The sequence below is a fragment of the Phalaenopsis equestris genome, unplaced genomic scaffold, assembly GCF_001263595.1.
Source record: "Phalaenopsis equestris unplaced genomic scaffold, ASM126359v1 Scaffold000002, whole genome shotgun sequence".
Taxonomy (NCBI): Eukaryota; Viridiplantae; Streptophyta; class Magnoliopsida; order Asparagales; family Orchidaceae; genus Phalaenopsis; species Phalaenopsis equestris.
The window spans coordinates 32791633-32807317 of NW_018164444.1; the positions used below are offsets into that span (position 1 = coordinate 32791633).

At 35.0% G+C, this 15685-nt stretch overlaps 1 protein-coding gene across 1 annotated transcript in view; it reads left to right on the top strand.

The window, feature by feature from the left end:
• Positions 1-539: 539 nt before the first annotated feature.
• LOC110039529 (vacuolar protein sorting-associated protein 53 A-like) overlaps positions 540-15685 on the top strand; it is a 39456-nt gene continuing 24310 nt past the window's right edge. Inside the window, exons 1-6 of the mRNA XM_020744631.1 lie at positions 540-802; positions 4567-4670; positions 11434-11501; positions 11594-11689; positions 15185-15279; positions 15392-15448. Coding sequence (XP_020600290.1) covers positions 11641-11689; positions 15185-15279; positions 15392-15448 — 201 coding nt within the window. The 5' untranslated portion in view covers positions 540-802; positions 4567-4670; positions 11434-11501; positions 11594-11640. The remainder of the gene's footprint in view (positions 803-4566; positions 4671-11433; positions 11502-11593; positions 11690-15184; positions 15280-15391; positions 15449-15685) is intronic.

Sequence of the window (15685 nt, forward strand, 5' to 3'; positions counted from 1 at the left end):
AACGTGCGTACCCAATGAAATCACGCCACGATATCCCGCGCGACGCAGAAAAAAAAACGGCGCAGTAACACGGTGAATATTCCTCCCCGTGTTATTCATGTGTTATTGTGTGTTATTCATGTGTTATTGTATCCTGAGAATATTCCTGGTGTTATAATAACACAATAACACATGAATAACACATGAATAACACACAATAACACATGAATAACACGGGGAGGAATATTCCCCGTGTTACTGCGCCGTTTTTTTTCAGCGTCGCGCGGGATATCGTGGCGTGATTTCATTGGGTACGCACGTTCCTCTACGTGCGTAGTACTGATGTAATATTTTTTCCAAAATCAGGCCCCAACATTGTTCAAATAGACGTGTCTAATGCTTATATATGAATCAATATGGATCATTGCTATAGGTTTTAAATCATATTAAATTCAGAGTCAAATTTGGTTAATATTGGCTATAAAACATCTAGAAATTGAAAAATAGAAATATTTTCATCAAAAACAAACTTTAAATTCAACTGAAATTAGTAGAAATTTCAAGTAAACTTAAAATTACCAAACTGCCACAAAAATCCGCATCTCTAATGCCTAGACCTGGTCCGCCCACTTCGCCTCCTCCCCCAGATCTCACCGCCGACCTCCTCTTCCCGTCGGCGCAACCCTTCGCCGGTCTATCCCTCCCATCCATCTGCTTGCTTCTTTTCCATTGACCTCAACACTCGCCGTCGTCGATCTGCTGGACGTTGTCTCCTGCTTACTTGCCGCTCGTCCCAGTGATGCGCTGCTCCTCGAATCGTGTGGTACAAATTCGGTCTCATTGTTGAATCTTTAGTTCTCTTTATAGCATTTGGGAGAATGCCTGATGGTGATTAGGCACTGTGATGTAGGATAGTACGTAGCGATTGTGTTCATATACGGCAAGATATTTTTATTTTTTTTTCATCTTAGAGTTTTTTTGGTTTCTTGTATTGCTTTCACTGATTTTGAGTGTGAGAATAAAATAATCATTTTTGCAGGAGTTTTGAGGATGTTTCAAAATTAATATCAGTTTAAAATAAATCCGACCAATTGATGAATATGAAAAACTTAATTGTTTATCTAAATATGCTTTTCAACTTCAGGCAAACAATTAAGTCCTTACGACGTACTTACCATAGTTAGTGATGCGGTGGAATTTTTTTAGGCATTTTAATTCAGCCTTTGCATTAGTTTATAGTTTTTAAACCTTGTTTTTCTAGTTTCCAGCAATTCATGCTTAATTGAGTTCTCCCTATACAATTTATGGACATAAATCATCTTTTCTTGAGATCTTTTATTAGATTTTTTTTATTGGTTTTGCTGAGTGGCTTGTGGTGGGATTAGGCTATTTTCTAATCATTTCCTGGCCAGTAAATGAAATATGAGCTATTTGCTGTGGAAAAAGTTCACACTCACTCATCAGGTGCGTTAATAAATATTTTTATTTGTTTTCACATCACTTTCCCTTTATTTTTCCACTTTTGATTTTCTTAGGTTCACTTCTATGTGATTGCATATGATTTATTTGCAAGCGTAATCATTGTAAGTCAAATTTGAAACGATAGAAGATAATTTAATTTGCTTATATTTGTGATAGAAATGTTTTAGTCTTAAAAATAAACGGGTAAAATTTTCATCCACATAACAAATAGTTATATGCTCTTTATGGGGAAAGATTTATGATTGAGCTTATAGCATCCGCTTCGGCGGTGTAAGTCTCCTCTGGTATGGGGTTCGAATCCCGCCTCTGACGACTGTTGCCTAAAAGGAGGGGGCATTGAAGTGGGTTAGGGTCATGTGGTCTTGACTCGCGTTACCTAGCGATGTTGGCGAAGCCCAAAGGGATTGCTCGGCGGTTCCGCTCGTCAACCAATCTTTATAAAAGAAAAAAAAATGTAGGATTTTCTTTATCAAGCTTGTTAGATACTACAATCGTAGAGGGATAGTTAACTTCTATGTATTAAATTATAAGGAAGATCAACCAATTACTTTAAAAAGGAGGAAAAAAGCATTTAGATTTAGATTGGCATCATTTTCCCCATAAATAATGAAGATTTAATTTCAATATTGATTAATAGGATTTAAGAAGGCAAATAACGAAATTATGATATTTGAATGCAATTAATTTTTTTAGTAAGTCTAAATAAATATTTCATTTAAAATAATGTGTACTTGGTACGTATGCATTTTTTGTTAGAATTACAGAAAGCTTTATCCAAGCTCATAAAGGCCCCTGTGAACATTACATCATTTGGTGATAAAATAGTTGGAGTTGAATGAAGAGCAAGAAGTACGCTTGCATGTCCTTTTTGAGTGTATAGAATGAGGATACCCATCTCCTGGTAGATCCATGGTGAACAAGCGAGGCGCTGATTGTCTTTATGACATCTTTAATAGCATGTAAAATGCCTAACTACTGATGTTGTGTGGTAATCATATGTAGTTTTGTATCTAGGGAGATTGTTGATGGAGCGTGTGTTGGTTTCATCATATGAAGTTGATAACAAGTGGCGCTGTCTCTAGCTGCAAGAAAGGCAATGCCTTGTAATTAGAGCAGGAAGTTACCCTCCCTATTATTTTAGTCTCCAAATATTAGGTATGTTGAAAAATTTATGTGTGTTTATTTAAGAAGTTTGTAAACATCAACAACATTGTGCAGATTGTTTTGTTTTTGTGTTTTATAATATTATAATTTTGTTATAAAATGTAATTATTTCTTAAAAATTTTTATTAGTATACACCTATAGACCCAAAAAATTTATTTCTATGATCACTTTATATGTGCTAGTATAGGGTCAATTTAAATGATTTAATCTTATGCTTAATATGCAGTGATTTGAATTGGGTTAAGTATATGCTATTAGCTAGATAAATCTTTGGTAGGCGTTATAATAGGGCATTTTTACCAACATTATATTTTTTAATAATAACAAATGGAAGCACTACTTCAATAGAGTTGGGTTTATACCAATGTGCATATGGTTCATTGATAGATGGTTTTACTAATGCCTTTTCTACTAACCATTTAATAACATGCTGGTATCCCATTCAATGGATTTGAGTTGCACCATAGAAAATTGATTGATATCAAATATCGATTTGTTTGTGTTGAGAAGAGCATTCGTTGAGTAGATTATGATCCAAGGGGTTGTACAAGTAATTTTGAATGTAAATTTTGATGAATTTTCATTCATTTTATAACTCTGAATGATGAGTTTTATTACATAGAAACTTTCAGCCACGAGCCACCTTTTTGTAATTAAAGCTTTATGATTCTTGACAGACATGGATATATTTTTCTGCTCTTCTTGAAAACTCAAAGCAGAAAATGTTAATTGAAGTTTTTTTGAGTATTTTGAAGTATTAGCTAAGAAATTATTTAATGCTTTCCGTTTCTGATTATTGAGCGAGCAAATGATTTAAATTGTTTAAGGACTATTCATATTCTTGTTGGTCAAATGATACTCCTTTTTGAGATGTTGCTGATGACCAACCTTGTATCTTGGGGCAAGAGGATTGCCTTGGCTCTTGCATCATTTTGTTGTTTTCTTTCAAGAACAAAAACATTATCTAGGTAGCAATTCTAGATTTAACCTCTTTTTTTAATCAAAATGCCTTTTTAGATTTCTTTATTCGTAGTAGGTATCCTATGTCATTCATTCGATGGGATTGCATGCTTTTCTCATAAAAGATTAGTGTCTCTTTATCTTAACAACTTAAATGTTGAATTAGAGACTTTATTTTGTACAAATATTGGATATTTGGGTCTTTTTAAAGATTCGCAAGGAGAGGTTTGGGGGTTTATTTTTGTTGGACTCTCAGCTGATTCAATTGAGGTTTGTTATTTTAGCAAGTTGTTGATTAGTCTTCGAACAAATTGGATGTACTAATGATTTGAGTCACATTTTTTTTGAACATTTCTAGCCTTGTTGGGTGATCCACCAATTTGGTTACATATAGGCCACACCTGATGAGACTTTTTTCTGAAAGTTTTAAGAGAGTTGGATCTTTTGGCCTTGGCTGGTCTTTTGATTCTATTTCTTTTCTTGTGCTTTTACATTTTGGAGTTTTTCTATTGAGGTTGGTTTTTGGTTCTCATTATTGTCTATTAACTTTGGATAGTTTTGCTGGTATTAGTGATAGACAGGCTTACCCCATCCAACATATCTTATGGGTTTATGCTCAATATGGGATGTTTAGGATAATACCAAAGCGATTATAGTATTCTTTAAGGATTTTTTAGAAGATTGTTTGATATAGGTTCCAAAGCAATGGCATCTATACCTAAAAGGAGGCCTACAATTTCGATAGGCTCATTAAGTACACTTATAGTTGTTGTTTCTTGTAATCAGAATAATATTTATTCAAACATTTTGCTCTAGTTTACTTTTATTCTTTTTGGATCTGGTCTTTTGTTTTTGCTTAGATTTTAATGGTTTATCCATTGCCTTGGTGGCCTTAGAGAGACATGTAAGGTTGATTTTAGTAGAGGAGCTAGGACCTTCTATGCTTCTTGATATTTATTCTTATGTTTTAAGTGGTACAGGCTTCGCTTCTTCTTCTTTGAAGATGGAAATTTAATGGGGCATCCCATCTTGCCCGTCCTTTGTGGAGGGGAATGCTACTCTTGCTTCTGCGCCTGTTAAGGAGGTTTCCATTTTCATGCACTTTGGCTTCACTTGCTTTTTACCATTTTTGTTTTTAGGGTTGTTAACTTTTTCTTCTTGTTTCATGAGCATCTTTGTTTTAGAGCATCTTTTGATTACCTCTCTGTATGTTTTAAGTGACATTTTTATTTCCTTAGAGATGTGTTAAGGTTCCTCTATTCCTATGATTCACTTGTTATTTGATGAAACTTTCTTGTGAGATACCAAGATGATTACCTTAAATACTAAAAACCCATAAAGGGTGACCAACAATATTGCTTATGTTGCTTTGACTTCCAACAAAGTTATCATTAAGCTAAAACTAGAGACTTCATTGCACTAGGTTTCCATTATTGATGTAGACTGAGTAGGCATTATTATTTGAGAGCTTACGAAGCGTTTCATTTTTCTTTTTGGCACAGTGGTTTTTTTTAGCGAGGCTTATAAAGTTTCTATAGCTATCTCACTAACTAGTTGAAGTGGGCTTGGAGGCACGCGAGACTCGGGGAAGAGGGGAACCGACCAATCGGGGCTTGGGGAATGGCTGAACCGGCCATTTGGTTCTGCATGGAGTATTTCAGTTCAGCTGGAGGCTGGACCGGCTAGTCGTTTGCTCCCAAGGGGCAGGAAGTACCGCCAAAGCGTCAGTTCTCTCTGTTTTGACGCTTCTTCTCCTTCCTTTCTGGTTGCAGCCCAAAGGGGAAATATTACCTTCTTATTTTATCTATTATCTATTATATGTGTTTGCTGAATTAGGGTTATGTTTTGGTGAGTTTTCATTTCAGATTTATGTAGAAGTCTTTGTCTTCCCTTGTGAGGGTTGTATCCGACGACAAGTGACGCTCTGGCTGTATCCTGTTCCGAGGCGGTGTTCTATCTTTTCCAATTTCCTCTCTACCTTTTTCCCCTTTTCTTCCCTTAGTCGTCGACCACCCCTACTCCTTCATGTTGGCTTGCAACCCCCTTTCCCTGCAGCAGTACTTGCTGTCCAGCCCATCCAACTGCCAACCAACAACCTGCCACCTCCTTCCATGCGGCCATACTTACCATCCTTCCTCTCCAACCATACCGCACAATCACCAACCCTTCCTAATCCCTTATCACTTATCACCTACCAATACCTCCTCCAGCCTCTCCTAATTCCACCGCCAACCAACCTATTCCTTTCTGCCCCACTTCTAGACACCGACCACCACCATCACTACCTTTCAACACTTATTTCCTACTTCCTACCACTATTACTCTTAACCACATCACCGACGCCACCATCGTCTTCGGATATTCTTTTCCGACCCTAGTCAGAGATTGGTGTTGTGTTTTATTTCCGTTTTGAGTTATGTTCGTAGCCCTAATTCATTTGCTTAATAAAATTGCTTCAGTTTCTATTGGTTTTGACTAGTTCTGTTATCGCTAGCTACTTGTATTCAAATCTATTCAGTAGTTATAGGTTAGCTTAGCCCTCATCAATAGTTTTGTTTTTATTATTTTTATAATAATATTGTCGATGCATTCTAAAATATTTCTGAGTAGGATTGACAGTAATATGTAGAGGTGCATTTGTACTTTTTTCTATATATACACCACAATGAACTTGTAGATCTATTGGGATCCATGAATCTCTTTATATAGTATGTTGGTGCTTGTTTTAGTATTTTAGTTTTTAGAGCTTGAACCTAACGTAGAGTTCAAATTAAAAAGAGTCTTTATGAACTAAAATCCTTTGAGAGTAGTTTCTTTTTGTATAGGATTTTTCAAGGGTGATTTTTTGTTACTCGAATCTTTATGGGATGGTTTTTGGTATCCTATGCTTCTCCAGGAGGGATTTTTTATTATTTTGTAATATGGGACCAAAACTTTCTTGGGTTGTTTTGCATAAGCTAAGTTTTTTCGGGAGGGATTATCGTGATTGGCCTTTTCAAGATGGTTTTACTTAACGTGAACTTTTTTGGTGAAAGTTTTTTTGATCCATGTCTCTCTATGCCATTTTTTTGTTCATTGCAAAAGAGTTTTTATGACCTAAACCTCTTAGGCTAATTTTATTATTATACTATTTTGAGAGGCATTTTTACATTGTTTTACAACTTAGAGCATGTTTGGGGTAGTTTATAAGTGCGAAACGCTGTCTAACCGTTTGATTCGCACGTTTCAAATAAATTATCCGAGAACGGCGTTTTGTAAATTATATTACATGCAGATTGCGGGGTCATACCTACGATCCGCGTTCACCCGCAGCTTCCATCGCTCCTTTTTCGCCTACCCCTCTCGCTCCAAAAGCCCGTCGAACCTCTGTCTCTCTCCATCGCCGAAAGCCAGTCGCCATTTTGAATCCTTCCCCTTCTTTCCCGCCACATCGCTCGAAGGATGCGCTGAGCTCGTCTCTATTTCTCTCCCACAGATCTGATCTCCTGCTGTTTTACAGCGCCTGATTTCGGGAGACCCACACCCCTTCGTCCCACACCCAGTGGATGTGAGATATCAAGCTTCACCATCAACATGGCGTCGACGGACACCTCTGCAAAGCTCGCTGGTGGCGTAAATGGCTGAAAGGATAGCATTTCGTTATCCTTCGCCCTAAAAGGTTTGCGATTCTGCTCGATCTATGGATCTTGGGAATCCCACCGTGAAATTGAACTAATAGATGTCGATTTTGGGGGTTTCTCTGATACGAGCATTCATGGGGGTTTTTCTGTGTTAAGACGCCACACTGATGAGTGTCTTCCTCCTTTGATTCAATCTTTTAACTTCTATATATTTGGATTATGATTCTGATGAAACTGTATCAATTAATGTATATTCATTTCATTCTTGCTAAAACCCTAGTTAGCCGTTTATTTGGATTCAATTGTTTGATTACATCTGTCGTGTTAAGACACCACTTTGTGTTTCTTTGCGTTGGCCTTTGTTCTTTTCTCATCTCCTGTTCCTTAAAGGGTACTTATTTATATATTATTTGTGACTTTGGGAAGATGCATGCTGATGATGTACAATCATATCTGCATGGTTTAAATTATATAATATGACATGTAAATTTGAATGAAAATCAACTAACTTTTAGTGAATTCTCTAATCAACATTTTTTATTGGAAAATTTACATAAATACCACTCAATTCTTATGTATGTACATATCTAACATCTAGACTTCAATTTTTACATATGTATCACCTTATATATGAATGCCAAGATGTATTTCAATTTTTATATATGTAACACCTACAAATCAGCTGTTCTCAAAATGCACAAACCAAATATCTAAACAACTTATCCAAAACTGGGGCAAATAGTCATTTATTCAGAATCAACAGTTTTCCAAACGAACAAATCAAACAGTCAGACAACTTATCCGGTTCAGTTGCTGATCAATAACTTATCTGGATATGCTGGATAAGCTGCAACTGCCCCAAATAGACCCTTATTCTTCTTTGAGAGGGATTTTTTGTAATATGGGTTTTCTTGTAACATGAATTTTCTAGAAGACATTTTTGTGACATAAAACTTTTCTAAGTACTTTTTTTTTATACTAAATTTTTTCGTGAGGGATTTTGGGTCTAGATATTATTGTTGTAGTTTCTTTTTATCAAGATTTATCCTTGAAAGAATTTTATGACCGAACCTTTACGTGGTTGTTTGTTATATCCTAGACTTCTTCAAATGAAATTTTATGATCCAATCTCTTCCCTGGTAAGGTTTTATAACCTACTAGAGAGTTTTATGGCTGAACCTCATGGGCTTGTTTTTTATAATTTTGACTTCTGCGAAAGGAATTTTATGATTTGAACTTTTAATGGTAGTTTTTCCTAACTCGACCTTCCTAGTGGTTGATTTGTTGTAACCCAAATTTTTTTGGGAAGTCTTTTTTGTAATGACATGCCTCTTAAAGATATTTTTCTATAGCCCAAATTTTTCTGGGAGGTATTTTTGAGGCTCGAGTAGCCCCAATGATGTTAAGGGGATTTTTGTGACTCGAGCCTCTCAATGTTGTTTGGTGACTAATCTTTTTGATGTAATTTTTAATTTCTAGACTAATATGTTGGACATTTTGTGACCCAAACCTCCCCAACATAGTTTTTTGTACCTCAAAACTTCTTTGGGCTTGTTTTTGTGGCCCATATTTTATCATGTTCTTTTCTTATAAGTTTGACTTTGAGAGAGATCTTTCTGAATCGAATTTGCTTTTGTAATCTTTAGACAAGATTTTGTAACCCATACACCCTGAGGGTTTGTATTTTTCAATAGGTAGGCTGTTGCTTCATTATCCTTTTGAGTGTTTGTGATTTGTATTCATCTCAAGCAAATTGATTTGATGCCAAACTGAAGTTCTAAGTAAATTTAGCACTTAATGATGGTTCAATCTGGGCTTCTGGTCATCGGGACCTACCTCAATGACCTAGTTCAGATGTTCTAATTGAGCAAAATAGCCAGAAGTGAGGCAATTTTATGTTTTATTTTTGAATCCAACTTAACAATCTATATGGGGTGTTAATTGAATTTACTAATTAAGTTTGGATTTAAGTTGATGATCTAGATTCAACATTACAAACTAAATCTGGAGGATTTCACTCGTAAAAGCTATTGTGCTTATGAATTTTGATCATGGAGTCATGCTGTTGTTGGCTCTTGAATTTTGGTAACCCTTGCCCAACTTGATCATGTCCCAAGGCCAACCTGGATTTTATTTGCTATATTTTATGTCTATTTTCAAGGAGTGCTAGGTTTTGATAATTGTGGCTAAACTCAACAAACTAAATTTGAATTTTTTTTTTATTATTTAATTATTTTTCATGTGAGCAATACTCAAGGTCCAATACTCATCTGGGTCGAGCAATTTTAGTGGTGAATCAGTCTAATGAGCGAGTGAGTCTAAATATTTTATTTTAGCCTTCTTGGATCTATTTGGTTTCAATTGAGTTTTGTTCCGTTTGGTTTAAATTTCGATTGGAATGAATGCCCATTCGAAAGGGGACAAGGTGATTTTCTTAGAAGCGCAGAGTTTCATGGATAAGCTGAGCTGGTTAACAAATTTTAAATTAATTTTAAACTTTAAATATAAAATTTGGTTCAACAATATTGATATTATTTCTAGATTTGCGGATTTTTGGCTCATAGGAATTTGGATTTCTGTGAAAGTTATTGAGCTAACTGTGGCAGTGTAGAGGATGAACTTTTTTTTTGAAAATAGCAGATTTGGACTCAAATACTTAAATTGAATGAGTGAAATTATCAAAACAAGGATAAAAATGACTTGTAATGGATGAAAATAACTGCCTTGCTGGTCAGCAATAGGGAACCAGTGTGTTTTTTAGTGCAAGCGGGTTAGATTAGATGTAGAAGGGGTTTGTCATGAGAACGTGAAGTTTTTTGCAAATGCAAAGCACTAAGATGCTCTTTTACCCCACATCATTTCATGTGGGGCTTTTACATCCATTACAATACATGATATAACCTAGCTTTGGTACAAAATGATGTGGTGGCATCCATGCAAAGTGCTGGTGAGGAACTTTGGTATTGATAACATGTAAAAAGGTTGGGCGATACTTTTAAAGAAGGGAGGTTTAGCTTGAAAGAAGTAAGTTTACTTATAATAATGAAACTAGGTCCACAACTTTCACAAACTATCTAAAGGAGGGGAACCACCATTCAATAAAAAATTTCTTAGAAGTTTTGCTAAAAATCTAATAGGTGCCAAACTTTATCTTTCAAACTTTGCTTTGTAAGATGAATATGTTACCAGAATTCAAGTTGGATGGTTGAAGTGGAGGAATGCATTGGGACTATTGTTTAATAGAAAAATACCTCTTAAACTTGAAGGAAACTTTTATAAAATGGTAGAGACCCGCAATGCTCAGAATATTGGCTTGTAAAATAGAAGCGTAAAATTTAGTTAGGTGTTGTTGAGATAAGAATGCTCAAGTGGATGAGTAGTTTAGTGAAAGTCGTCTTAGATGGTTTGATCACGTTAAGAGATAAAATGCTAAATAAATATATTCGTGAAAGGGTTGGAGTAGCTCCAATTGCATAGAAGATTAGTGAGAGTCGTCTTAGATGGTTTGATCACGTTAAACGTCGATCATCTGAAGCTGCTAGGAGAGTAGATGTTTAAGGTTTGACTTATGCTAAGAAAGGTAGAGGTAGACTTAAAAGGACTCATATTGTATAAAAATGACCTTAATTTATTAGAATTAAATGAAAAAAAATGACACTTAATAGGACACAATGGAGAAAAAAGATTCATGTAGCCTGCCGCACTTTGTGGGATAAAGGCTTGTTGTTATCGTTGTTGTTTTGTAAAAAGACTACATAAGCTATTTATAAGAATGGTTTGACTCCTTAAGAGGAGGGAACCATCATTCAATCAAAAAAATTCATAGATGGTTTGCTAAAAGTCTAGAAGTGCCAAAATTGCATTTTTCAAACATTGTTTTGTAAAAGGAATACATAAGGTATTTGTAGGAATGGTTTGATCCCTCAAAAGGACCAAGTTACCATTCAATAAACTAACAAAATTGACTAATAAGTGGGAAATATATTGAAGACTTGCAAATTAATGAAAACATCACATGGCATAGACTAATTACTCTAATAGACTCATGCTACGCTATAATAAAAGTATATTTGTTAATAGTCTGTGTAATTAAGGTGATTTCAAGTAGCAGTTTGATGCGTCTCATCAGATAGATCTATTCCCATGAACTTTATATTATAAATTTCAAAGAAAATTCTAACATAAATAGATATTTATTGTGTAAGTTATTTTATTTCTTGTAGTTAGATTTTGAAGATGTTTTCAGCGATGCAACTGTACTCTTAATGCTGGAGTGTCGTCTAATGTTAACTCAGGTAGTAAATTTTCAATATGAGTTTTACTAATTTTTTTTATCAGGTAAGAATGAGTTAACTAGTTTTGTGTTAGTTTACTATTTCCTCTTCAGGTTCCTTTACATTTGGATTGGGAATAATTTGACCGAGACCAGTTGAAATGGACAAGTCTAGTGCTTTGGAGTATATCAACCAGATGTTCCCCACTGGTGAGTTTGGTTTCATGATTTGTTTGGATCTTGATGTTATCTACTAAGTTTGAATTTTTTATTTTAGTTAAATTTTAATTTCTTTTGAACTTGTTACACTGATTTTATCTATAAATTCACAAAGAATAGTAATCAAATATAGCTTTGTGTAGCTATTATATTTAATTTGTTAACCGGAATTAAGATTCTCATGTATATCCTCATATTTATATTTTGGGAATTTTACATACGTAGTAGACAATTCTTATGTATTTATACGTGTCACATCTAAACTTTCATATTTACTTACATAGCAAGTGTTTTAAAATTTAAACCTATGCATGAAAATGTGTATTTCACTTTTAGGAAGTGATAGTAGTGCAATTTCTGATGTGATATTAAAGATTTGAGTGCTTTGTGTGCATATATGAAAGTCATATGTGCTATATGTATGTAACCGCCCCTTATAATTTTGATGAACATCTTTCAACTGAATATTTAAGACAAGGCTCTTGATAACGATGATGAACAGCCTGCAAACTTGTTCTTTTAATCTTTCGCTCCTTTTCCACGATTTTAGCCATGATTTGCTAATAAGTTAAAGTTATGCTTGGTCAACAAGTTTAAAAAACCTAAAATTTTGTCCACTTAGTTTCAAAGCCTTATTCACTGTTGCTAGCCTATTTGGATTCTGTAAAACCGAACATTTTATCACCACCAGTTCAGGATGTGTGACGGATCATATCTTTTTATCATAATATCATACTTTTCGAACAAATATATTCTTATAGATATTTGGTTGTCATTAGTTGGACAGAGAAAATGGGCGGTGGACATTAACTCTTAGCTATCCCCTAAGATATAAGATTCATTTTGAGAGAAATGAGAGAGGTTGGGGATGGACCTCATCTATTAGCTATCCCCTCCCCTCATCCATTGGAGTATGGATTTTAGGGACAAGATGATAAAACTTTGAGAAGGAGAGGGATTGGAGTAATCAATGGCTGCAGTCCTATCTTTGTTGGGGTATGAAATTATTAAAAGTAATAGAGTGAAAGGAGGGTGATTGCATTACCTTAGTGTTTCAAAAGCACTAAGGTCTCTTTTGGACATTTCGTGGTTCAAGGCCCTAGGTGTTAGGTGTCTGAGCAAATTAGGTTGCTAAAAGTTTTTATTATCACTTGAAAATATATTGAATCACAAGAAATACATTTGAAGCGCACAAAATTGGATTTTTTGATTACATTAATTATTGCTTTGTGGCTCCCACCAGAGCTGAATTGACTAGATCTTGAGAGAGAAAGAGAGCGGGGGAAAGAGGGCAAGAGGTGTGCGTGGCTGGCTACTTCCCGTGGAGAATTTATATAAAATGTTTAGATTATGATGTCAACATGTTAGATTTATAATTTGCAATAATGGAGCAAGTAATACTGTGTTAACCTATCCCACTGATTTAGGAGGGTATGGCTTGCCGCCAACTACCTTTAATTACGAAATAACTATAACCCAAATGATGTACTTTTTGGTTCCTTGGCTAAACGTCCGATTTTAGTTATATATGTCACCTTTGTTAAACCAAGTATTTTCTATCTCTTTGTATAAAATTCAATTTGCAACTTGCCTTGTTCCTACTAATTTGTAATTGGCCTCATGTTCTTATATATGATTTTTAATTAATAAACTGTTTTTCATCAGAATGTCTTGAATCTTTTTTTGTTTGTGGACTCATGCTTCAAAGATAGAGCTAGCTGGAAAGGAGGAGAAGGCTAGAGAGGAGGAGTAGAGGGATGGATTATATTGAATCTCTGAATATCGTTTCAATTGAACGTCCCAGTACAACTCCTATCACATTTATTTTAACCCTTTAAATAGGGGAGTTTTTCTTATAAAATATATACTGGTGATGATTACATTTAGATCTCAAAGGGATTTTTGATCTTTTTTTTTTGTCCTTTTCTAGTGTGGATATTATAATTAATATTATCTTAAGAAGTCCTGCATTGGTAATCGTTCATGCAAGCCAACTTGAAATTGAGGAGAGTTTTCCTATGAGAGTTATTGTCTTAGGAGTACTTTTTTGGGAGAGTTTTTCTGGGTGCACTGTTTTGGGAGGGTTCTCCTGGGAGAGATCTCCTAGACAAGTTCAGATATTCTCCTAGATGAGTGAACAAGTGGATGAGTTCAACTATTCGCTTGGATGAGTTCGGCTATTCGCTTGGATGAGTTCAGCTTCCGGATGAGTCCGGCCGTTCTCCTAGATGAGTGGACGAGCAAACGAGTTCAGCTGTTCTCGTGGATGAGTTCAATAGGTATTCTGGACAAACTCAGCTCCTTGGAGTTGTTTGGCTGTGCTCCTTACACTGGTTCAGTGGATTTCAGCTATACATAATGTTTTCTTAAATTTTAAAAAAAGAACAACCATCTTTATCATATCTGGGAAAAGTCTTTAAAATATAGACTACCACTAATTAGGAGTGTAACATTCCCTCAATGCCTAAGAACCATCTCAGTGCAATCCAAGCTTATTAATGTTGCACGCTTGATTTCATTTGTGCTGCAATTGGCAATGCCTTAATATTCTTTGTTTCACATCCATTGCACATTTTAACAACACTTCTCCTGGCTTTGGTGCAGCATGAAGTTGGATAAAGTCATAAAGAAAAATAAATTGAAAAAAAAAAAGATTGTTTGTGAAAAAGATTTTCCATTCATTTTTCTTTTCTTTTGCTTAGTAATTTTTTTTATTATGATTTCGGCGCGGCTTTCATTGCATTTTTTTTCCTTTTTGCTATCCAGTATTTGGAATATTCAATATGTAATACCTAACAACAAACAATTTTGATATTTTATGTGTAGTGGTGTCAAGTTGGATTCGTGGGTCATTTCGGTTCTCACCAAAATTTGACCCGACCTGAACCAACTTGAATATTAAACGGGTCAGAAAGTCTGACTCGAACCTAACCCGCCTCTAACCCACTGATCCAAACTTGACCATATAACCCATTTAACATATGACATGACAACTATTTGGGTTAAAATTGGGTTGATTTTGAGTTAATCCCTAGCCTCTTTTGGGTTGACAAGTTGATTTGTAGTCAATTTCAAGTTAGCAGGTCAATTTAGGGATGACAGGTCAAGTTAAATCTGACCTTAAACGGGTTATGATTCCCAACCCGAACTTGGCTCGGAAATTATTCAGATTAACCTGAACTTGGATTTTTTGAGTCAGGTTTGAGTCGAGTAGGTGCATCAGGTCCATTTTTGATACCCATATTTATATGATAAACATCTCAATACTTAGGGTTCTCTTTATGCAAATGTTTTATACTTTAAAATTTGATATTTCCATGAATTATAGACTGACATGGACTTCATGCCTCACAATTGCTCCAAAAAAGGATTAATTTGTAATTTTCAAAGCTTGATGCATGTTCATCATAAATAAGCATGTCTTATTCTCTTAGAAGTATGTCTTATTCTTGCTTTAAAAGACCATCACAATTTCCAAATATCCAGAGGCATCGTTATCTGGAGTAGAACCACTTATGCAACAGATACAGAGTGAAATTCATCGTGTGGATGGTAGTATATTGGCTGCTGTTCGTCGGCAGGTATGCTGCAGCCATTCCATTTTTGCTGTTGTTTGATCTGATTTTGTTGCTACTTAGTTCCAGATCTCAGTTCTGAATGATGTATCTAATTTATGTATGCTTGTATATGCAGAGTTACTCTGGGACAAAAGCCAAGGAGGATCTTGCTGCAGCAACACATGCTGTTCAGGTTAGTTTTTCATGCTGGAGATTTGCTTCTAATAATTGATTAGAACTGTTAATAAATTTTGTGATGGAAATGGATTCAAGTAATAGAGTAATTGATAATATGATCAAGCTAGTAATTCTTCTCAGGAAAATGCTAATATTGTCCTTTGATTTGTTTTTATATTTCTTGGTATTTGCTTATGACTTGTTTGGGATCAATTTTGTTTTTTGTTATTGTTTTTATTTTTTCCTTTATTTT